This window comes from Spermophilus citellus, assembly GCF_964194105.1.
Source record: "Spermophilus citellus genome assembly, chromosome: 17".
NCBI classification, from domain to species: Eukaryota; Metazoa; Chordata; class Mammalia; order Rodentia; family Sciuridae; genus Spermophilus; species Spermophilus citellus.
In genome coordinates this window covers 27,596,900-27,621,976 of record NC_138199.1, presented here as the reverse complement: position 1 = coordinate 27,621,976, position 25,077 = coordinate 27,596,900, and the positions used below count along the sequence as shown (strand labels likewise).

The window sequence follows — 25,077 nt, the reverse complement described above, 5'->3', positions numbered from 1 at the left end:
AAAAAGGCTGACATGTTTGTGGTGGTGGGGACTGGGTTTCTTGGTACTGGGGACCAACCTCAGGAGCACTTTGCCACTGAGCTACATTCCTAGTTTTTTTAAATTTTAATTTTCAGACAGGGTTTCACTAAGTTATTGCGGGTATCTCTGAATTGCTGAGGTTGGCCTTGAACTTGTCATCTCCTACCTCAGATTCCTGAGTTGCTAGAATTACAGGCATGTGCCACCTTACCACAATGGAGGCTTTTCTTGATATTGGCCCTTTTCCTTCAGAGAGCAGGACTTCTAGACATTTGTGGCCCCCATAAGGGTAAACCCTCCACCACACCCATTCCAGAAGAGCAGCAGAGTCAGTTCCCCCTGCTGGCACTGGAAAAAGGGGCCTGATATACACCCAGGCCCAACTGACTGCTCCCTGACCTCAAGTCACTACCACCACTTGCTACTGTCAGCCTGCCACATGGCAAGCTGGGGAGAAAAGATGTAGCTATAGGGACTTTGGTTTTCTAGGACAACTGGGTACAGGACCCCTTGGCCCCAATGTCCAATCTCTTCCCTTGCCTATTCCCTTCCCTGAAAGGACAGCTTTATGGATTCCCCAGGGGAGTTGTCATGACTACAACCCCAAAGCCTATGCACCCAGATCCCAGGGCAGTCCTCTCTGCCTTCCTAGTAATCCCCTGGCAGGCCCTGCCTGTATAAAAAGCTCCCACAATGTCCCAGACAACTGTGTGACCTCAAAAAGTCACTCAGCCACCTCAAACCTGTTTCCTTATCTGCCCAAATGGGCTAGCTCTTGGCTGTTAGAAGATGAAACAAGATAATGTTTGCAAAAATGATTTAAGGAAGTATAAAGCTTTGCAAAAATATTAGTAAGACCAGAACTACAGCCTTGGAGCTCAGAGCACAGGGATCAGAATGGAGATCCCAATTCTTTCTCTAATATTGTCCATATGTGTCCCCCAAATATCCCAAGGTAAGGTCCTTGCTGGATCTCTTTCCCCACAGGCCCATTTCCTTTTGCAATAAAATGACCCAGATGCTGCAAGTTGGCAGCTCCAATCTCAGGTTTCAGTGCAGGTTTATTTCAGTTTTATGTTTTACTCCAGGCAAGTGCTTATTACATGGATAGTATTCATGTCTCAATACCTAAAGTCTTGGAGCATGAACAGCCACTAGAATACAATTCAATAGTAAAAATACAATATGTACAAAATTAGGGTTTTTGTAGTTTTTTGTTTTTTCCCACACAGCAGATGTATCCAAACACATAAAAATCTCTACAGTCTGGGGTCGCTACAGTTTATATTTCAGGAAACGGAGACACAGTGACCGAGTCCTCACTGTAAACAAGGGCCACCTCTTTGGGGTTTGGGGGTGGGACCCTGGGATGGGGGGGGAGAAGCAGCTGTTCCCAGAGAGCAGGGGTTATGGGGACCCAACTACTCTCCAGGCATTTGCTGCCTTTCTTTGGCCCCCCAAGGAACCATCCTCCCCCTCTCCCCGAGGTAAAGACTCCCAGCCAGTGAGCCACTCTGAACATCATCAAAAGGTAAAACACGCATGAGAGGTAAGATGTGTGTGTATGTGTGTGTGTCCCAGGCTGGAAGGGCTAGGGAGGGAAGGGCCAGGCGGTCCCACAGGGTGAGGACAGATGTGGTCCTAACAGTTCAGAAGGGAGACGCCCAAGGAAGGGCTGGGAGGTGGCTGTCCACTTGGGCACACGGCATCACAGCGTTCACAAACAACAAAACAACAGCAACAACACCCATTGTCACCAATCTGGACATAGTCATTCGGCACTAGATTTGGAGGCCCCCACTGCTGGGGGGTTGGGGAAGGGCAGGTAGATGATGAGGTATCTGTGCAGGCCCAAGGGCAACTGGCCAACACAAGTTTGAACTCTGGAACTGGCCTCAGGACGTTGGGAGAGGTGAGCATGGGGATGGGTGCGGGTGTCACCAAAGTGCTCTGAATGTGCAGGCACCAACCTCTGTTCTTCCCACTGTCACAATAACAGTAAAGCTGCCCCCCTGGAGCTAGGGTGTCAGTACGGAGGTGGCTTCAGGGGCAGGGGGGAAGCCAGCCTGTGGGGCAGGATTGCTGAGTTTGGGTAGGGTGAGTACCACAGTCCTCCCACAGGTCCCAGTGGGGACCTGGTCCTAGGCCATCCACCTTCCCCACCCCAGGAGTCAAATGAAAATAAGGAAAGTCCCCTGGGAGGGCTCTAAGACCAGGAAGGAACTGGAAGGATTCTTAGAGCATCTAAGAAGTCTTTATTTCCAGGGAGAATCTATTCAAGACCTTTGCTGGCCTCCTCAGTGCCAGCAGGCAGGGCACTTCCAAGGGTCCTAAGTTCTCCCTTCCTGGTTCTCCTGCCTGCCCAGCACCCCATCAATGCAAACTTCACACCTAGGGACACTCACTTCCTCCCCCCTCCCCCCATCAACCAAAAGGCCATCAGTGAGTGTGTCCAGTGGGGAGCTGAATGTGCACACGTGCATGTAACTGAGTGTGTCTGACACAAGGCCACTTATAATAAATATCCACATAAAAAGAAGCCAAAGCAGTTGGTAGAGATAGGGAACTTGGCATCCCCTAGCACAGAACCCTTTGCTTCACCCTGCCCCAGGCTCAGTCCTCCTCTTGACTCAATTAAGGCCCTTTCCTCAGAGGAAGGTGGTGGGGCGTTGCAGGGGACCCTCAAAACCACCCATTAGAAAGGGGGAAGAGGGAACACAAGTACAATGGAGCAGAAGCAGCAGCTCCCGAGGAGTCAATAACCCTTGGCTCTGGCCTGGTTACCTTCTCTGTTTAAGTCCCCAGGGCCTGTTTGGGGCAAGGTTCAGGGTTTTGGCCATGCCCCTGGATTTGAACTTCCTAATGCCTCAACACTGTGGCTTCTAAGCTCCTAGAACCAAGACCAGCTGCTGGTCCATGTCTCCCAAGCTGGAGGAGGAGGCCCCAAATCCACAGGTGCCCAGGCACCCCTATCCCCTGGGAAAGTGCCCCACAGAGCAGAAATTAAAGAGCCAGGAGTGAATGGTAGACAGCACCTTGGGCTGCTTTCTGAAGTCAAAGGTCAAGCCAAGGATGGGGATAGAGGGCCGGAGTAGCTCTCCTCTCAGGCCAGGCCTGGGTGGCTGCAAGGATAAGGGAAGATGGCAGGAAAGAGAAGCCCCACCTTCCCCAGCCAAACCTCAGCCTGTCCTCCAGAAGCTAAGAGCCCAGTGGCAGGGGTTGAAAAGCTTGGCAACAGCTTGGGTTTTGTTTATTGTTGGTAGAAAATCGTTTTAAATAGTTTCTACTGTAACAAATCATAGTGACCCCAACCACATCAAAGAGCTCCAGGCCAGGGCACCCACATGTTCAGGCACAACTCCATACCAGCCACTGCCTAGGATCTGACACCTGTACTCAGAATAGGACCCCTCACCACCTGTCCCCAGCTTTCTGGGCCAAGTGGCTTCAGTCCTGCTTCCTCATTTCCCTCTAAAGGCCTGGGAGGAAAACACTGAGGCTGGGAGCGAGGGCCCAGGTGCTCAGCCACCCCACGAGAGAGCAATAGCAGCAGCAGTACAAAGTGGGCAGGGAAGCCAGAAAACACGATATCACATCGTGCTCATCTTGGGGGACAGCAGGAGTGGCAATGGAACTGGCACCAGGCCCAATGGGCGTCACATCCACTAGCGTGTCCTCATCAGTCATCAAGTCCCAATGCAGTGGGGTAACTCTCTGCCCTGTACCCAACTCCATGGGGGGCCCTCCCTTCCTTGGCTCAGAGTCTTTGCACCCCCTTCCCCTAGGAGGCCTGGGGGTGTGTGGGTGGGGTGGGCCTGGCTGGAATGTGTGGAGCTGGTGGGTGGGAGAGTGGGGGACATGTCCCCCTCCCTGCCCCCACTGGGGGGCCTGAGTGGCCTCATCCTTAAGCCAGCTTTAGTGTGCTGACCGGGAAGGAGGGCATGGTGACCATGGTCACAGGGTTGAGCACTGTCTGACCCACCAGCTGGGGGTGGTGTACCACCTGGGCCCCCACGGCTGGCTTTGCCATGACTGTAGCTGGGGGCCCCAGTCCGGCTGTGCCATTCACTTGCTGGTGCGAGAGGGTGTGGGCGATGTGGCTCACTGCCACTGGCTGGCTCACTGCCACAGGCTGTGGGTACAAGGGCAGCTGGGAGCCAAGGTGGGCCACATGGTTGAGGGTGGCAGGGTGCACTGTGATGTGGCCAATGGGAGGTGTGGCAGGTGCCAGCTGCACAGCAGGGCTGGGGGCAGAGGGGGCAATGTGGGCAATGTGCTTGCCGCCCGGCCCCTGTAGAACATGGTTCACAGTCTGGATGACTGAGGCATGGGTGGTAGCCGTGTGAGCAATGACCGTGGAGCCGCCCCCAGCAGTGGCCACCAGATGGGCTGGGGCTGGTACCAGTGTCTGGGCAGGGGTGGCCGGTGGGGGAGGAGGGGCAGGCAGAGGGGTCTTCTGTTGTGGTGGCTGCTGCTGCACAGGGAGGTGGGCAGGAGATAGGGCCACTGGATGGGGGTGGGGGTGAGGGTGGGGAGGCAGAGGTGCAGGGGCAGTGCTGGGGGGTGGGAGGGTGGACTTCAGCAGCTCCGGCTGGGGACGATGGCTCATTTTAGGTGGGCCCAGGCCTGCCCGGTCCTCCTCCATATCCTCGTCTATGTTGTCCTCACCCTCTGTGGGGAAGAGGGCAGGGAACATGTCAGAACGGTGTGGGAAACAAGTGGTAGGAGGTATTAACACCCAAGGGAGTTTGGGAAAATAACAAGGCTAGGGCAGGGGGCATCTTTTCTACCAGGCCAAAATTTGGCCAGGGGAGCTGAGGACAACATTTGAGCATGATGGGAACAGTGCAGGGGCCAGGGCTCACCAGAGGCTGTTGAAGTGGAGGCCTGGTCGTCCTCAGGCTGGCCTGTCTGCCGGAGCACACGGTCGATCTCCAGCACATCCATCCACTGGCTCAGCTCGTGCTTGAGTTCTGCCAGTCGCTGTTGCGTGGCAATCTTTTCCCGTGCCAGTCGCTCCATCTCGTGTTCATACTCCTTTTCCTTCCTCTTCAGGGACTGAGGAACAGGGCAAGGGACAGCAGGGAACCCTGAGCAGTAGCCATGGGGCTTATGGTATCTTAAAACCTCTCTCCACATCAGCTGGCCAACAGGAACAAGTCTGCAATGACCAGGGAGCCCAGGAAGATCGAAGTTGTTGGAGACCATGCCTGACTCCTACTCCGCGGCTCTGTCCAACAAGGCCCAGCATCCCAGGCAGAGGGCTCTTGGGCAGGTGCTACTGAAGTGAGCACAGGTCTGACAGCTCTCACCCAAGCAGGGGGGGGGCCCTTCCTCACCCTCCACTTGACTCGGCCCTGAGGGGCTTCATTGCCTCTTGCCCCATTTCCCCTCCTTGCAGCCTTTCTACTTCCAGGGTCACACCCAAGGCCCCCATCACCATTCGTTCCACTCTGCTCAGTCACTGATGCCACAAGCTGTCCTCCTTACAACCCATTTTCAAAGACCCCAAACAATCCTGAAATTCTCTCCACCCCATCATTCAATCATCCCCTTGGTAAATTTGATATCCTTGGAATAAGACCCACTTATTTTGTGACAGCATCCCCTCCCCATCTCCTCTCCATGACCTGCCTCCATCTCCTCCTGAGCAGTTTTGGGATCTACATCTCCCTTCTGACCTCCTAGCTACTCCTCACAGTGCCCACCTGTGCTGCCTCAAGACAAGGCTGTTACACTCTGTCCCCACCCAGTACCCTACCTACAGCTCTCCAGACTCCACAGGCTGCTGAAACCCCAAGTCCTGAAATGTGCCCCATGGCTGACAAGAAATGCTCCCGGGGAACTTGATAGCAGCCCCTGACTCTGCTAAGCACCCCTACAGAAGCTTCTGTTCTTCTCCACAGGTTCCAGGTCAGTCTTTCCCCACCATGCTGATGCATTACCCACTTTCCTGAGGGGTTCCCTTATCCATGGCACCATCTCCCTCTCCTCCAGGCCCTGATGACCTCCTAACTCTCAGGTGCTGACTTTCACACTAGGCATCACTCCCCTATCATAAGCATCTCCAGTTTCCCTGTGCACAGGCTTATTAGCATCTCCAAAAGGCCAGCTCATATCTTCCTCAGCTCCTGTCTACACCAGTCTTTCCTGAGCATCCATGATTCTTGACACTTCATTAACTCAATTCTTCTGTCTCACAGGCTTCCTTGTTAGCAGCCTCTGCTTACTTACGCATGTCATGACCACTGTGTCCACCAGACAAGGCAGATAGATGCTCCTTTCCTTGCTGCCTCCTGAGTCCCTTTCTCCATCTGTTCCTGAGCACCTAGCTTTCCGAGGTTTGCCAGTCACATCCAGGTACAGAGCGCACAAACCAAACTGAACAGCTTGTCTTAGTCTGAACCTTCCAATCCCCAGTCTTATTCTGCTCCAAGACTACATCTGAGTCCCCACCTCCTCCACTGTTCTTCCCCAGCCCAAGACCTCACCTGACATCCCCTGCCTCAGAGCCCTTCTCAGCACCTATGACACACAGCTAAACGTTAATTGGGAGACTTGTCAGATGGGACTTTGAATCAGACACTGGCTTGTAACACTACCCAATATTTCATGTGCTTATGTTTTGTCTTTCCACCTCTACACACACTGTCCCTGTCCAACCTTCAAGCGAAGGTAAGAACGGTTCTGACTCTACCAGTGACCAGGAAGTTACAAAGGGTGTTTTCTCAGCCCCAGGGAAGGATCTGTGAGCCTGCTGCCCTGCTTTCCAGTGAGCACTTCAGTTCCCACCTCAGTTCTTTCTCTCCCCTTTATGGCAGGGAGAATCACAGGGGTACAGCAGTCTCAAGTCTCCCTTGCTTGCATTCCCTTGAGGCAGTTCTGCAGTTTTGCAGAATCTTTTTCCTGACTTGGCATAGCAATGCCTTCAATCCCACCCACCTGCTAGACCCAACTTCCCCACACTCCTCCTGCAGCCCCAAACTTCTACCTCAACAGTGAGAAATGCCTCAAACCACTAGTGCCTCTAACAAATACCCAGATAGAGCCATCCTCTATATTGGTCTTGACACCCCAGTCCCTGATCACGAAGACCCCCACCCCCTCCATCACCCTGGCACTGAGTAAAATCTTCCTCTCCCCATGTATCTGCTAGAAAGAACAGGAAAACACCTTCCCTCCCCCTACACACACACACACCCATGTGTGGCTTCTCACCTGGCTCTGCCCCTGAGGGCTGGACAGGACATCAGATGAGGCAACATCGACAGGCCCTTGGTGACTCAGCCCTCACTTGAACCTGGTGGCTGGGGGCTGGAAGCGTCATCCTGAACTCTACCCACTTGCAGGGAGGCTAGACTTCTGGGTCAGGGAGAGAGAGTGTCAGGGGCCAAAACCTCTTCTCATCTAGTCCAGTTCCCCACAGGCCTACAGGTCCCTACAAAGTTTCCCCATGATCTAATGTTAGTCCACACTACTTTATTTTTTGTTTTCTGTGGTGCTGGGATGGAATCCAGGGCCTCACACATGCTGGGCAAGTGCTCTACTCACTGAACTACACCCCAGCTCATAACACTTTGTTGTAAACAAACTCACTTCCTTTCTGTAACTACCTGGACACACATTCCTCCTCTTCCTTCTGTGTCCACGCCTATGGTCTTCTCCAAATCCTTTACCACCTCCAAGTAACACTGGGGACCAGTTAAGGACTACACCTTCCTATAGCCTCCTGCTCTCCACATGTCACCAGAGCACTCCGTCCACTTGGCTCTTTTAATTCCTCCAAGACCAACTTTCCACTCTCATCTACTTTCTGCAGTCCATGTCTCTGCGGGACAACCCTCCTGACCATCTTTCACTTCCAAAAATGCATCCTCCTCCCTCCTGCTGGGGAAACTGTGGCCTGTTCTGGGTTCTTTGTCCTCTACTTTGCCACATTCACCCCAACTTATCCTGCAGGTCCTTTCTTCAGGGATGACCTCTGTAACTTCCCAGATCCTGACAACCCTGTCCCTACTGTATCCTCATGGCACAGTTCGCTCAGTGTTTGTGTGTTTACAATCTGCCACAAGATCAAACCTTCCAGGACAGAAACCCACCCTTTCTTCTTGGGTCTCCACTGCATCCTTAGAAGCAGACTCAGGGCCTAGCTAAAAGTACTTGAAGGAAAAAATAAATGAGTGTCCTTGAGGGTTTCCACAAACTTGTGAGTTTTCTGCTGTTTCTGCCTCCATTACAACACCCAGACAAGCATTTATGGTAAGCCTGAGGTACCACCCACTTCCTACTCAGCCCAAGTCTGATACTAACTAGCTTTATTTTACAGCCTCCACTGAGTCTTTCTGATTTTTTTTCAAATCCATATTTGGGTCCCCCCCCCCAAGTATGTACCTATAGAGAAATTCGCCATTTTATCCTTGTTATTTCTCAATAACTACTGAATTTACAGTACCACGAATTATTTGCCTGAACAATCTCAATCCTCCTAATATCTCTGGGGCACTATTACTTTTACTTACTTAGAACTGCCATACAGAAAAAAAAAAGTGATATTCATAGGAAATGTCACTGCGTGTCCACAAGGATTTGCTGAGATCACATGGCTAAGAACAAATAAATTATATCTAAGCCAGAAATCTGCAAAAATATCCCGGAAATAAGCTATTCTGCCTCTAATAGCCTCTGCGCGCTGGGGGGGGGGGGGGGGCTCCCAGGCCACTCCGGCCACAAGCAAGGCCCCGCCCCTCCTGGAGCACGCGCGCACCCACGCGGACTGGCTTTGCTGCGTCACTCCCAGCCTGCCGCACCCTCCCTCGGCGCGCCCAGGAGTCCCGCCCCGAAGCCGACCCAGCCAATCCGTGAGCTCGCTCCCGGCTGCCGGGAAGCGGCTTGGATGCGCGCCAGTCCCTCCCCTTGCCGGTAGGGCGGGCGGAAAGGCGCGCGTTTGCCGGAGACTTGGAGGGAGGGACCAACAGGCGCAGCGGCGAACCGCGCCTCCGCCCCCACCTCCAGCAAGTCAAGCTCCAGTTACTTCAGGGCTGTGACCCAGCTCTCCAAACCAAGGTTGGGCTGTGGCATCCCGCCAACCCCTCTTGGCCACCCTTCCCACTGGGGCTCTGACGCCGTCTAGCCTCCAAAACCTTCCCAAATAGGCCGACAGGGAGACCCCGGGGCTCATCCCCACCCCCAGATCCCGCGCAGCAGGGAGTCTTAAGTCCCTCCCATTCCCCCAACGGCTCCTGGACTCGGCGGCAGCCGAGCGTGGCCGCCAGGCCCATCCCCCATGATTTCCTCAGCACGCGGAAACCCTCGCCGGTTTCCAGGGAAACCGAAACTCCAGGCCGTCATGGCAACTGTCTTATCTGGCAGCACCCCCCACTACCGCGAACGGAGTCCTGGCCCAAAAGGAGAGGACACATAGCCAGGAAGGCACCCTGAGGGAAAAAAAAAAACACAAAAAACCCTTTTCTCATCGGAGACGGATAAAAACGGGACTTAATTTTTTAAGATTCTGAAACCCCGGGGGCTGTTGGCTACCCAGTAAAACCGCTGCATTCTCTAACTCCCAAATGCGGGTCATGGGATATCATTGCGCACACGAAAAGGGTCTTCATCTTGTGGATACATGCGGGGGCTTCACTGGAGCGACGCAGTGTTGGCGGAGACCACGCCCAGGTGTCCCCCTCTTCCCTTCCCCCGCCACTAAAGATAGTCGGATTTCCGCCCAGGGGCTCCGAGCCAGGAGACGCCGGGCCTGATCCGCGTCCTCCTCACCCACGGTGCGCTAACTGGCACAAAGCGAGGGGTGGACACAGGGACACTAAGAGAGTCTGCGGAGCGCATCTCATCAACTCTGGGCCACTGTGGTTGCACGGACGCGCCGCAGGGGGGAGGAGCGGGCCGGGGAGTGGAGCGTTTTGGCCCTCCCGCGCAGGCGCGCCCTTCTGCCCGCCCCCTCCCGGGCTGGGAGCCCCGCTGACGTCAGCCGGGCCATGTGCTCCGCGCCCGCGTGGAGGCGGGCGGGGGGAGCCCGCAAGCGCGGGAGAGCGGGGCGGGGCCGAAGGAGGAAGGGAGGGCTGCGGAGCCGGGAGGAAGCTGGCGCTGCGGCCGTCGCGGCACCGCCCGGCCCTGCTTCCCTCCCCCATACCTGGATGTACCGCAGCGCGGTTCGCAGCACACTCAGATTCGAGGTCTTCTTGTCGTCCACGTTAGGGATGTTGCGCTTCAGGGTCTCAAAGCATTCCTTCAGATGGGCCCTCCTGGGGAGAGGGAGCAAGCTCTGGTCAGCCAGCACCAGAGGGGGAGGAACAGGGGCTGGGGGCAGAGAAGGAAGGCCCAAGGGGAGCTTTGAGTCACCGAAAATGGGTGAGTCCAGGGGCAGGCAGGGTGGGTCCAAAATCACACACGCACTCATACACACCTGTTTTTCTCCAATTTGTTGTGGACTTCTCTGGTTCCGATCCTGAAACCCAGATAGACAGGAGGCTCAGGGAGGAGGGCCTGATTAGGCTGCCTTCCTGACCCCCGCCGCCAAACCCCAAATGACAGGTTTTTTTGTCCCCAACATTCTCTCTGGAAGTATAAAACAGCAGTGGAAGGTGTTCACCCTGTGCTGAGCTGTGTCCACCTCCTGAAAGGCACATCTATGCTCATCCTGCTGATATGACAAGAGAAACAGCTTAATTATGGCAAGGGTCTTTTGGGTGGAGATCTCTGGCCTGCTTCAAACCCACAAACTTTGTAACCCCTTCATCCCACCTGTCCAACTGAGGGGACATAAGGGCTCCTAGGACTCAAGAGAAGCAGCCAGTTGAGCCAGACCCTACCCAAGAAGTCCATAATTCAGTATTCTGTGAAAAGGCCTAGAAATGCTTCCTAACCTTGGAGGGAGTCAGAGGACACAGAAGTCTGAGGACAAAAGAGGGCAATGGCCATATATCCATTCCAGGATACAGATAGGTACAATAATGTGTTCAAATACAGGAGGTGCTTCTAAGTTAGACAGGATATGCCTGGAAAGGCTCCTTCAGTTAAGGTACCTTACACAGCCCATAGGGTGGACAGTTCTCCTGTCCAACCTACCAGCCCCAAGTCTGCCACAGTTCACTCACCCCCCAGGCCTCTTCTTCTGTTCACTGGATTTGACTTCTTCAGCTGGTGCCAACTTCAGGGTCCCAAGTGCAGGTGGGGGTGGCTGTTGGGGGGCTAGCTGAGGCTGGACTCCAGGGTGTGGTGCTATGGTCAGGATGGGTGTAGGGAGGGGTTGCAAAGGCTTGGGGCTGCCAGTGGGTGCAATAGTGGTCTTCGGGTCTGGCAGGAGGGGAGCAGGGGTGGGCACCTGTGGCCTGGTAGGAAGGGGGGCAGGCTCCTTAATGCTGAGTCCAGGGGTGCTGACCAGGGCTGGCTGACGAGGTACCAGGGGCAGAGGCTGGGCTGCAGGAGGCAGCGGTGGGGGTGGGGGCAGTGGCTGGGGGGAGTTGGTCACTACAGGAATAGGAATGACAGTCAATGGGGTGGGGGTAGCAAGTGGTGGTGGGGGTGCTGGTGGGGGTGCTGGTGGGGATAGGGGGAGGGGTGGTGCCTCGATGCGGGGTTCCTCCACAGGCAGGGCATGTGCCAGCCTGGCCAGGCTACTGGCCTTCTTCTGCTCCTGTTCCCGCTCCCGCTCCAAGCGAAGGCGCTCCTGCTCCTCTACACAGAGAAAACAATGGGTGGTGGTAGAGTTTCCTCAGCAGAGCCAAAGGTCCTGGGTCCCCACTTCTGTCTGCCAACCCTAAGCCATCCTCTGACTCTATCCCACTCTGGTCAGTGAGCCCTGCCCACCACACATACCCAACCATTCCAGACAGCGATTTAGCTAAGTGTTGGGGACACATCAATGAACAAAAGAAAGCAGGCCTAGTCCATGCCACTGGAGCTCACAGCCTGGGGCAGGGGGTGGAATGACAAGTGACAGGATGTCAGGTCAGAATGGGGGAAGGATAGGGGATGAGGAGAGGCAGAGCTGGAGTGGAGAGAAAGGATGCTGCGGACCTGGCAAGCTGGGTTTACAGGTGATGAGCAGGAAGGATCAAGAGCAACAGGGCTGAGGAGCCCAGAGAGATAAATGAGGAGGTCACAGAGCTGGGCAGAGACCAGGCCACAAAAGACTGCTCAGGGTACTACAGAAGAATGGAGGAGGACACTGATAGATCACAGCTTCTGTGGAAGGCTTTCCACAATAGTTCTCCAGCATCTTCTAGAATGCAGACAGAACCTTTATATCACAGATGTGATAAATGACCTCAGAGCAGCAAAGTGTTTGTTGAGGGTCACCCAGCAAGTCTCCTGACACTTGGCTGGATGTCCTGTACTTCCAGTACTTGCTGTATCAACACAAGCTCAGCAGGTGTCTTCTCACATACACTCACCTCCTCCCATCCTCACAAGAGCCCCAAGTCACAGAGCAGGGATATCACCTTCACCTCACAAGGAAATGGCCCAGAACTCCCAGACTAGGTCAAGACCTCTGTTTTCCTCAGGGACCATTCAGCAAAAACACTTGCACCTTCTTGTGCTAGGACTCATTTCTCTCAAATCCCCCCATCCCTAGCAGCAGAAGCACAAGCTAGAAAGAGGTAGGCAGGATGGTCTAGCAGGTCCCCAGACCTTTGTGCTGGAAGCCCAGCAGGAAGGTGAGGATTCTAGAGAGCTGGCTGAACAGGGTAAGGGGAGAGGTCCTCTCCTGATCCACAGCCCTCTCTTATCTGTCCCCTGTCCAGTCCTCTCTCAGGTCCCACCATTAAGTTCCCTGGATACAGAGCTGGGCCACCTCCAAGCCAGGGAGAGGCTGGACAATCAGCCCTCTCCTTCCCCCAGTGCTGACTAATGCAGCTGACAGCACTGGATACGCCCCAAACACACAAGCCACCCCACGTGATATAGGGTGGGGGCTAAGTCCTCCCTAGGGAGGAGGGAAGCACCCCCCCAAGTCCAGCTTGCTCGGGAGTCCCAGAAAACCTGAGGATCCTGGGCCATTTGGCCAATCAACTCCAGGGTGAGCCACGCCTGTCCTAGCCCCTCCCAGGGTGGGGAAGAAGCAAAGGAGGAAGTATAGAGGAAGTGCTCAGAGGGAAGTGCTCATGGTTTCCCAGCAGTCAGAGTTCAGGGCTGCCAGTTCATGGCCCTCTTCCTATCTCTCCTGCCCTTCAGAAAGGAGAGCTGCCAGGCTGGGGCAGGCCTGCTCCAATAAGGAAAGGCCTTGCTCTCCCTGGCCTCTCCCAGCCAGCACTGGCTTATGTTACTGCCCCAGAGAAAACCAGCTTGCTGTGGTCCAGCTTCTTACAAACCACACTGGCAAGGAAACCCGCAGAGTTCCAGACACAGAACTGCTCTTAGGCCCAGCCTGGGACACCCCAGTATGCTCCCTGCAAAACAAGCCCTCAAGCTCTGGGCATAACACCACCTCCACTCCTTTGACTGATAGAACTTTCTTAGGCTTTGAGACAAGCTGATACTACTGGGAGGGACAGCACCCCAAGGTCCAAGAACAGGTGCCCTAGGAACCCAGATTGAATGGAAAATGCATATTATTTTTTTGAGGTGTTGATGACGGAACCCAGGGCATTCCTCATGTAAGGCAAGTGCTGTATCTCTGAGCTACACTTGAAACTTCATATTTTAAAGCAAGTCCAAAGCTTACCTAGGAGATGGCAACTTCCTTTTCCCCTTCCTTCTCTCTGCATCCCCCAGAGCCAAGCAGGTGTGCCTCACAGGTGCCAGGAAAGACCCAGGAGAATGGCAAAGCTCTATCACACCTGGACCAGCATATTTCTTGACTGGAGTGAAGAATAGGGCTGTGCCCCAGGCCAGAGCAGCCCATTAGAGCTTCCTACCCTTTTTCCTCAGTTCTAATTCATTTCCCACCCAGCAGTACACTACTGGTTTCTGGGACCTCCTTCAGGAGTAATCTGTGTTTAGGCTCTTTAGAAGAATGTTCTGCTATACCCACAAGTACAACCCCCTCCCCTTATTCATGCACATGCATACTCAAGCACATTCCCTTGGCTCTACCTAGATACTGCCCCCAAAGAATTTAGTGTGATCCTCTGTGTAATAAAGAGGAGACAGTTCTAGCCCACATGGTGCTGCCTGCCACCTTCCCAACCTACTGTGGCCCAGAGACTCAGTAGGCATAGTGCTAAGTGGATCCAAACTGGGTGGGCTCAAATGTGCTCAGGCATTGTGCTTATATACATGCTACCAGAGAACTTTGCACATATGGCAGGCCCAAGACAGGATATGGTCAGCAACTTCTAGACACTCCAGGCAGCTTCCTGGGAAGAATCCAGTCCAAGTCACCTCCATGAATGCTGGGAAAGACAAGGCCAGGCCCTACTAAAGAGCACCAGGATGGCCTTGCCCTTTCCTCACTCATTTCTCACACTCGACTCATGTGCATATACATCCTCAGGTTCATCATGGGAACAAACTGTCTGGTCTAGGCCAGGAAACCTGCCCTGGAGGTTGAAAGTGGGGAGTGGACAAGAGGATCCCTGTTCAAAGCTGGTCATCAGGTTCACATCTCACCCTCTTCTCGCTCTCTTCCTACTCCAGGTCAGAGGACAGAACCTCAAGAAGAAAATGAATGTTTGATCATAAACACATGAGTTCTTTGAGTAGATTTAGCTTTCCAGCACTCACCCATCCCCAAGTCCTCCTGATCCAGTACCAAGAAGCTATGACCCAGCAGCTGAACTTGGCTTGCCCCTATTTCTCACTACTTGGGGGGAGGAGCAGGCCTTTGCAACATCTTAGAAAAATCTGCTTTTTAGCATTCTTTTGTAAGAGCTGCATACATCATCCTCTTCCATTTTAATGGTCAGCTCTGGAGTGATTTAACTGGGCAAGTATGGGAGGGCTGACAGTGGGGTCTTTTTCCTTTCCCCAAATGACTGGGCATCCTGCAGGTAAGGTAAGGGTGAAATGAAGCTTCCCTGGGGAGATAGTAGGGTCAATGTGGTTCACCTCTAGCAGTGCCTGATACACAGTGGGGACATGTTGGCACTCTTGAATTGCATGTATTAATGGTGGCACAGTCATTCCCCCACTCCTGGGACCACACTTAGGACATTCTGGGTCACTACTAGCACTGTCCATTACCTGACCCTGCTCTGGACCCCAAAGACAAGGGGGAGGGGCATGTGAGCAGATGTCCCAGCCCATCAGTTCTGCAAGATCCAAGTATCTGGGTGCTGAATATTTCCAATGACTCCTGACCTTGAGAGGCTAGTCGGTCCCTCAGAGCCTACGGACCTGCAGCTCCTCCACCCCATGGCCGCTGCCATTCCCCCTGCCCACCACTGAAACAGCGGCAGCGGCAGCACAAGCTGCAGGGAGGCAAGTGCGCGCGCGCGTTTGCACACACGCGCACACACACATACACACACACACCACACTACTACCTCCTGCATGACTCATCATTGAAGCAACAATAGGCAGAGAAAAAGGAAAGGAGGGCAAAGCACTCTCTCCGCCACAACCAACCGGGCCGAATGGTTCTGAGAGGGCACAGAAGTCCCAGGGAACTGCACACACACAGTTCTCAGACTGAGCCCCTCGCAGAATTCCTGAAAGCAGTGGTCTTTCTCCTCGCCTTTATTTCTGCAGCACCCTGAAGCTACAGACCACCACTGAAGGGCGCGTAAGGATAGGACCATAAAATCCTCATCTTTTCTATCGAGGGAACGACAAAGTTTGCCCCTTCTCAGTTTGGCTCACTCCAGAGTATGGCGAGGGGGTGTTGCGAGGAGGACCTAATGAGAACGTTTTTGGGGCTTAGTGGGAAGATGTGCGCCCTGAGCTCTAAGTGTCTTGTTGTCCTGCAGTCTGAGGGTTTCTTTCGCCTTGGGATCAAAAAAGAAGGCTGGGGAGAAAAAGGAGAGAGCAACGCAGCTCCTCCTTCCAAGGGCAAACGCTCTCCCAGGGAGATGCCCAGCGGTCAGGACCCGGGCCCGACCGACACAGGGCCCCTAGCGAGCCCCGCCCAGGCCCCGCCCCCGGCCTAGCGCGAGGCTGCTAGGAGGGGCTGGGCCGCGCCATCCCCAGCGGGAGTGTCCCCCGTGCACGTGGTCGGGGGCGGGGCCCATCCACGTCACCACCCGGTGTAACCAACGGGCTTGGAACGCAGGCACACGCAACATTCCAGTCTAGAGCGGGTTTGGAACGCGCAGACACGCCACATTCCACACCTGCTAAAGTCCGGTGGGGCTAGGGGGGCCCGGGGACAGCCCCCAGCGACCCGCGGGCCACTTCGCAGACACCCAATCAACCCGGCTCTTACCCAAACCCCTGACGCGCAACCCAGCCCAGCTCTCGGAGGCGGGGTCAGCGGGGCTGGCCAGGATCATAAGACACGCGATGTCATTTCATTCTGCAAAGGCCGCCTCCGCCCCAAGCAGCGCGTAGATCTGCCGGGAGCGCCCCCCGCACCCTCCCGCCGGGGCCAGGGAAGCCGGAGAGCTGCACGGCGTAGAGTAATCCCCTCCCCCAGCCCGTTACACACACGCCCACTTGTGTGCTGTACACACTCCCGTGTACACGTCCGTTCATCCTCTCCCGAAGCTCCGATCGCACATCCCCCGTGCACACACGCACGCACACGCGGGTCTGCCACCCCCACGCAACACCATTCCTCACCCTACCCCCCCACCCGGCTCACACATCCTCAGCGCTACGAAGGGCACAGCCGGCCACCGCGAAAGGATCCCCCCACACATTGAAGGTGCACTGGGGTGCCAAGCAGTTGAGGTGGCAGCCGCAGAAGCCGGGTCCCTCGCTGCATGTTAATGAATTCATTAATTATTTTCACTGCCCACATCACTCTTCCCAGGCGGCGGCTCTTGCGGGGAGCCGTGTGCTGCTAGACTTCTCAGGCCGCCCGAGAAGGGGGAGTGCTGCCTGAGGTTTCGTGTGTGTTCGGGATCCGGGGTCACTCGCCTCCCCTTCCCGGGTGCCCCAGGGGCCCAGCCCGGCCGCTCACCACGTGCTCTCTGTTGTTGCTGCGCTTGCCATTCCAGGAAGCGGGCCGCCTCCAGTAGCGTCTCTATGCTCATCGCGCCGAGTGCGGCCGGGGGCGCGCCGGGGCCGAGGCTGCGGCCCGCGAGCCAGGCACAGGTCAGGCTGGCGGGCGGGCTGGAGGGAGGGATCACCTCCGGGGGGCGACAGGGTTGGGCGGCGCAGCGCACTCCTCAGAATAGAACGGGGGAGCACAGGGAGAAAAATCTATGTCTCCCAAAATATTTGCAAAATATAAATTTGCAAATTTAAAAAAAATCTGATTAAAAAAAAGGCGGCACTGCCACTCTCCTTCCCCTCCCTCTCTTCCTCCCTTCTGATGCCTCCCGCCCCGCGGTTCCCGGGAGTCCCGCCGACAAGAAAGGGCTTTGCAACAAGATGGCGAGGAGGCACCGACACACACAACAAGGGAAGGAGCCGCGCTGCCCCCGGCCGCCGCCCCCGCTACTACACCGGGGCCGCAGCCAAAGCCCGGACCGGAGCCCCCGCCCGCAGGGCCGCGGCGTCTCACGAAGAGAGGGGCGGGGTCGCGCGGTGCTGGCCCCGCCCACTCAACGGCGTGCGCACACGTGGCTCTAGTGGGGGTGGGGGAAGATGGAGCCAGGTTTGCGCGCTGTATTTCCGCTTTCCCGCCTCGCCCCGCCCCGCCCCGATTGCAAGCCACAAATTGAGCAAGGGTTGCGTGCTTGGGTCATTCACAACGAAATATGTTCTGCTAGAGGGAAGGATGGAAAATTCAAGACTTAAGTTAACTCAAATAAGGATGTTCCAGGTCAGGAAAACCTAAGGATGGCAGACTGGCCTGACCCCTAGGTCTCCATTCCCCACCCACACGCGACCTAAATCCCGCTACCACCGGACTGTTGCAATTCCCCGGGGATCCGCCTCTGGGCGGAGCTGACGGGTGCAGACTTCAAGAGAAAAAGCAGAGGAAGCGGAGTCATGATCCGGTTCCACTTTTTGTCTTCGTTCCTCCCCCCGCAGTGCGTTCGCATCCTATTAGGCTACGTCACCGGGCCGGGGGCCAATAGGCGGGCAGGACAACACGGCATGGAGCAGCTCCACATGGACACCCCGCACCGCCAGCCTTCTGTTTAAAGGGCCAGTGTCTGCAGGGTCACATCAGCGGGTGCGGATGGGGCCACTGGGTAAACACAGGGTGAGACACCTAAAGGGGAATCCCGCAGTCATGCCCTGGCTTACTTTCTACTTTCACTATCCTCCCATTTAAAGCCAAGTCTTTCCTTCCCTTCCCCCAAATTCTTGTCTTTGTCCAGGAGTGTCTGATATGGGTGGAGTGTACCACCCCAGAGACCACCCTTTGCTCAGTGGCCTGGTCAGCGGAGTCAAGGCGAAGCGTCCAGAGTCCAGGCCAAGGGGGCGTGGCTCAAATCGGGAACAACAACGTGGAGGGCTGAAGCCCGGCGACCCAAATCCCAGGGTGGGCGCTGGGCTCTTGGGGCGGGGTAGCTGCCTCTGGTTTTAACAGCGCTCTCTGGGGGGCGGGGCCGCCCGCCCGCCTCTACCTTATGGTAGTGCTTAGGGAGCCTGGGTTACGGGGCTACAATCAGAAAGACCTTTGAGGCTAACTTGCCCAAATGTTCTCATTTTACAAATAAGGAAACAAACTCAGAAAAGGGAGGGACTTGTCTAAGTTTATTTAATGTTTGTTCCATTGCTCCTTGCCACAGGAGGAAAAGAATTTATCCCCGACCCCTCGGGCTACTCTGAAGCCAGTTCTGAGGCAGGTCCCCCAATTTGGAAAGAGAGAAAGAGAAAGAGAGAGATATCAAACTGCTAGGCAGGAACAGATCTGACCACTTGACACATTGCTATTGGGCTACAAAAATCAGCACCTGAAACCCAACCCTATTCTTCTGCTTCTTTGGTGGAGGTCACACAATCCCCATTGGTACAGTGGTGTTGATAGGTAGGCAGAAGGCATATTTAGGGCACCCTAGAGTGCTATCTATCTAGCTCTGATGTCCCAAGCCCAGGCATGGGACCTTCAGTTATGACCCCAGATCCCTTGGTTAACCAGTCCAAGAAGTGGGGAGCAAAGCCAGTGGTTTCAGGATCCTGGAGCCTGGGTTTCACCATCACACAATGCCAAAAAACAAACCAGTATAAGGGCCACTGAGAAAGGCCATCCTGCCAATCCATCCCATTCAACTGCGTTCTCAGAGGTATATTTGCCTATTTCCAGAACTAGCTGGAGAAGATCCAGTAGCATAGAAAGCTAATACAAATGAACACTTTGCCCCTTTCCTTTGAGGGCACCATAGTACATCCTGTGTGTGGGGGGGGAATCCCTGCACAGATGATCCTGAAAATCAAGAACCTTGAAATTGGGGCCTTTGATCTTGGTATATTTAATGCCCCAGCATTTGGAGCTGAGCATGAAGCGGTCATTACACATAGGAGAATGTCTGGGTGCTGCTGACTTTGCTTATGATGACACTGAAGCAAAGGGAGATTAGAACACAACAGTCCAAATGGGGTGAGTGCCTTTTTCCTAGGAAGGTTAGGTTGGTGCTGACCCGATAGTGCTTTCTTTAAGAGTCTGCCACCTGTTTCAGTTGTGATTGGGCCTGGACCACTCTGTACAGTAAGAGAAAATGGGAAATTTAAAGGGAATATGTAGGTGGGAGATAGGGAGCTAAACAGTATACATCATATTGACCTGAGATAATGCCATCCAGTCTGTTCTCTTCTGCTTTCCTTCAGTGGTCATAGCACTTAGAACCCTGGAGTCTTCTAGAAGCATAAGTCCAGTTCTTCTTTTATTTTCGGGGAACAGCTCTATGCCATTTAAACAGGCACATATCTGAAGTAGTATTCAGAAGACATCTTTTTCTTCGGGGAGACAAAAGTGGGGTCAAAACAGATTTGAATGTCAGCCTCTCCCTTGCCCCCAATATCCTATCTGCTCCAGAGCTTAGTAGAGATGCTTGCTATTTAAAACAAACAGCCTTACAGGCTTCACATGATCATCTGTTTATTTGGGTCATATGGGGACAGCAGCCAGGGGATGTTAGGCAAAAGCAAGATTTTAGAAAGGAGGCTTTTGCTGGGCCTGTTGTTGCCCATAGGAGCCTGAAAATGGTCAAAACAGAATTTCTCATCAACCTAGTTTCCTCCAGTTTAGGAATGAACAGTGAGATGGAGATACCTATGGTGGTGTGGAGAGGGGGGCATAAAAGTAGAGGGAATGAATAAGAGAGCTGCTTCACATTTTAGCACAAGCTTCCTGTTCCAAGGGGAGTGAAGCCAGGGTTGAAGCTGGCAAGTGTAAGAAGTTGGTTTTTATTTTTTTGGCACCAGTAATTAAACCCAGGATGCTTTATTACTGTGCTACATCCCCAGTCCTTTTCATTTTTTGAGAGAGGGTCTTGCAAAGTTGCTGAGGTAGGTCTTGAACTTGTGATCTTCCTGCCTCAGCATCCTGAGTCACTGGGATCATAAGCATGCTCCACCATACTCAGCAAGGGAAGTCTTTTTGATGTTTCAGTAGAAAGCTTAGCAGGTTTGGGGAATGATCCTAAAGTCAGCCATCTCCAAAGAGTTGTTCCTAATGTCTCTTTATATGGCTTACAGATGCTTAGGATCTTTAAGGCAAGAGGAAACCTGGGTCATCCAGCATTGCGCACTTTCTTATGAGATCTTGCGTATCTCAATGTGCAGTTCAAATCCTATTGTCTCCCAATTTTTTCATATGCTGACCAGAGATGTTTTCATATGTTCCCACCACTGACCCCAACAAAGTATTACATATGCAACTCCAAGAGCAAGATGAGGGAAAGGGTGTGAAACTAAAAGTACATATATTCCCACTAGGTCCCAGAAGATACCACAAGAGTTCAAGCCTAAATTCTCATCTTTTGCTAGTAGTTTAGGGAGCTTTTTACTTAATCATAATCGAAATAAGGGAGACAGCTGCAGGGTGAAAAGGGATAGAAGACTGCTACACTCAGGGATATACTAGGCAACGTTGACTTAACAAATATTTACTGTGCACCTAACATGGGTCATGCAATGGACTAGGTTTTCTTGTAGCCAAGGGCAGGTGACCTTTGGTAAGCCAGAGCAGCATCAAAAGCCAAAGGGCAGAATTCATAATCACAGTCATACTGGGAAAGGTTACTTTTGCTCTCTACCACCACTCTCTACATGGATGCAGTACAAGAGATGATAGAACCACACCAAGCCAAATAAAGATACTGATATAATCATTTTAGAATCTTAGGTTCTCAGAGTATCATATTCCTCTAATAGGATAAAAAGAAATTAAGTGGGTTTAAGGGCTGGGTTAGCCAACTGAACCGGATCTCCAACAATACAGTCAGAATGATGAGCAGGATTCTGAATTACTGTGACAGAAGTATACCCTACAAGTCACCCATGGGTGCCTCAGTGAAGTGTGCTTCCCAGAGCTCTAAGTTCCCATAGGAATCTTCACCCATCCCCCACCCCCAGCAAGTCATCAGAGGACCTCTCTCAAACCCATCCAACTATACAGTCAAGTTCCACCTTCCCATATATGCATTTTCCCCTCTTCATTGCTTCACAACTCTTCTGAAAGAGTTGAGATCATCTAGTCTGACCTCCCAAGAGAAGGTGTCTTATTGAAGGTCATCAAGCTGGCAAGCTGAGAAGCAGCCTGGTTCTCTTCTTTATCTGGGCTAGTCCAGTCTGAGGAAGTGCTGTCAGTGTGGAGTGCAGAGTCCTGAAAGGCGTGAAATGGGTGAAGATGAGGAATAAGCTCCTTCCCTCCTAGTTAACGACAAGAATAATCATTAACTGCTTAGTGGTGCTCCATAACAAGCTTGGTTGAGGAGAATCAGACTTGGGATCCAGGAGGTTGGTAAACTTAAGAGGACATTGTTCTGCCTTAGGCTACTGTGAGTCTAGAGCCTCTAATTGGACCTGGGAAGGTGGCCATTGGTGCTTACATCTGGAATGAAAGGGTGACTGGGGGGAAGGGTAGATTTTTATCCAGGCACTCACCCTGGGTGTGGACACTGAGTAATAAAGAAATGCAGTTTAGAAGGAAAAGGGGAGGAGCCATACATGCAATCTGGGCTTCTCTGAGAAACCAGAATGGAGCTAAGCTATGCAGCTGGAGGTGGAGCTGTTGATACCAGTAGGTCAGAAACATGGTGGAGGAAGCTGACGGAAAGGCACAAGGGGAAGGATGAGGTGTTCAGATACTCCTTTAGAAGAAAAGAGAGGTGGCTTTATGAGAGTGAATTAATTCAGTCAAGGGAGTGGGACTGGGCAAGATATTGAGAAGAGAGGCGGAGCTCTGCCATGTGAGTCAAGGGCCCGCTGGATCATGCAGGGTTGGAGTTGTGTGTGACAGGGAAGGCCTCTCCCAAGGCAGATGGGTAAGGACTATACTCTCCTGGCAAACCAAGTTCACACACAAAAGCCTGGCTGTAGGATCAAGTCTTCAAAATCCAAGGCTAGCTGCCTATGCTAGTAATTGATGCTCTCTCAGAAGAGTTGGCAAGGCCATGCTGGGAACTGGGAGAGTACATACCACCATACCCTAGTCTGCCCCAATCAGCAATACTTAGACAGGAGTGCTGGAGCTACGGCCATCTTTCTGAAGTTACTCTGTGGTAACTCCAATCCCCTGGCTAAATACAGGTTCTTAAGCCTCATACCATTTACCTGCATAATGTCAAGTGCTAAAATGTAAAAACAAAACCCCAAATAGCCATAATAGAGGTAAAAATACTTTTCTACTCAAAGAAAATATAAAGGCACAGTGTGACAGATTTGATTACATCCAGAAGCTCCGAACTATAAACATAAAACAAAATCATCTTTCAAAATACCACCAACTGAGGCTGGGATTGTGGCTCAACAGTAGAGCACTTGCCTAGCAAGGCACTGAGTTTGATCCTCAGCACTACATAAAAAATAAAATAAAGGTATTGTGTCCAACTACAATAAAATACAAAATATTTAAATAACAATAATACCACCAACTACCAACAACAACAAAAAACAGACATGGTGCACACACCTGCCTTGGGTGACTGAGGCAGAAATATCACAAGTTTGAGGCCAGTCTCGCAATCTAGCAAGACCTTGAATCAAAATCAAAATGGGCTGGGGATGTGTCTTGGTGGTTGAGAGTGCGCCTGGGTTCAATCCCCAATATTAAAAAAAAAAAAAAAGAAAAAAGAAAGAAAATAAAAAGGTAAATAATGAAATGGAGGGAATTCTTGGTAAGACATGCCCTTGCAATTCAATAGAAAAGGAACACATGGATAGAAAACACAGAAGATAAATCTAAAATTTATAAAACAATAAATATATGAAATAATCGATATAATGTAAAAAGTAGAAATATATGGAAATGTGGCCTTGCAAATAGCATAATGAAATTCAAACAATGGAATAATCTCTTGTCTATCAGTTGATAAAGAATTCGTAAAAATTTACCTCCTAGTGCTATCAAGTGTGGTAACAAACAGGCATTCATGGAAACGTAAACTAGCACAGCCTTTTTAGTGGACAAATTGGCAATATACAGGAGGCGCCTTTGAAAGAGGCATATCCTGTGCCTCAGCAACTTGTACACATATTTATCCTAAAATAATAACAAAAATGCATAAAGAATTTTATACAAAGATATTCACCAAGTATTATTTACAATAGTGAAAATATTTTAGAAATCCAAAAATGTCCAGCTAGGAACAATTGGCTTAGTGAAGCAATGCTCACAATACATTACACCATGTAAAGAAAACAAGGTTATTCCATACACCAAAATATTAACAGGGGTTATCTTTGGGCAGCGTGATTATTGGTAATTTTTATTTTCACATGTTTTCTGCACCACATACTAGTTTTATAATCAGAAAAAAGTTATCACAATATATTGGTAAAGGAAAAAGATTATAAAATATACAATGACTCCTCATTTGCTATTTAAAATATATATGCATATAAAAATATTTAGACAACAAAGCGTAAAATAATCTCATTATGAGTAGTAGCAGTGAAATTATAGGTTTTTATTATTTTCTAAATGTTTAATAATTAAAATGTATTAATTTTGTAAAAGGAAGTCATTCAAGGGGAAAAGGCTGGCCTGTGCTTAGGAAGGGCTGCCCATTCTTCAGGATATAATGGTATTTGATCCCATCTGTGTCTGCAGCTTTATTCCTCATCCTACTCTTTCATCTGAAAGCTCTCCCAAACCAGGTTTCTTTATCTTGTTTCTCCCCACACCCAAGCTATCTAGGTTTGCTCTTTCTGCTGCCTTGCTCTGAAGCTCCCCAGAAGTCATGAAGGCATTCCTTATAGTCCTGGTGAGCCAACATGGAACTACATTAAGGCATTGTAACTAGGAATGGAGGACTTAAGATTGATTGTGGAAGATTTCTAAGAGGAAACTGATAGGATTTAGTGGAAGACTTTAGTGCTGTGGTAAAAAAGAAGAGCAGAGATTTCTAATCTGGATAGCTGGGTGCCAGGTGATGAGACTACAAGAGAAGCAGGTGTAGACAGTAAGTAGAGTTAGACACGTTCATGATCCTAGGGGAAATGTCCAAAAGGTGGTTGGGTATATATAGCTGCTGAAAGTTCAAGACAGGTCTGAATTTGAGCACCATGAATGGGAGGAGGGGGGTGGCAGTGGATGAAGTCGTAGGAGTAAAAAATAGCCAGAAGTGGGAGAAAAGTGCAAACAAGGCTTATGGGTAGACTTCTTAGGATTTCCCTTTTAGAAGTGGGAAGAGATAGAAATAAGGACAGGCAGCAACCAGACTTTAGAAGCTGAAGTGAATGCATAAGTTAGGAAATGTAGAGGCAGCAAATATATGTACAGTTCTACTACCCAGTGGCAGAAATCATCACAAACTGCAGGTCTACCATATTTTGTCTAGCTAAAAAAATAAAAATAAAAAAATAAGTGAGAATTCACAATTAAGGACATTTCTCATAAATCTGGATTTCAGGCTTCCCTCAAAAAATCAGAAGATC

The 25,077-nt window shown here is 51.9% G+C and overlaps 1 protein-coding gene across 2 annotated transcripts; it reads right to left on the bottom strand.

Annotated features, from left to right (window-relative positions):
• Positions 1–3,315: 3,315 nt before the first annotated feature.
• Positions 3,316–18,504, bottom strand: MNT (MAX network transcriptional repressor). Of its 2 annotated transcripts, none has more exons than XM_081271080.1 (6): positions 17,042–18,504; positions 11,133–11,712; positions 10,442–10,483; positions 10,169–10,280; positions 4,887–5,079; positions 3,316–4,692 (listed from the first exon to the last, which is right to left on the bottom strand). In XM_081271080.1, exons 1-6 carry the CDS (start codon positions 17,112–17,114, stop codon positions 3,926–3,928), a joined length of 1,767 nt encoding a protein of 588 aa, XP_081127206.1. In that variant the 5' UTR covers positions 17,115–18,504; the 3' UTR covers positions 3,316–3,925. The 2 variants fall into 2 exon arrangements, with proteins under 2 accessions (XP_081127206.1, XP_081127207.1); XM_081271081.1 differs by lacking the exon at positions 17,042–18,504 and adding an exon at positions 16,343–17,006.
• Between the last annotated feature and the right edge of the window lie 6,573 nt (positions 18,505–25,077).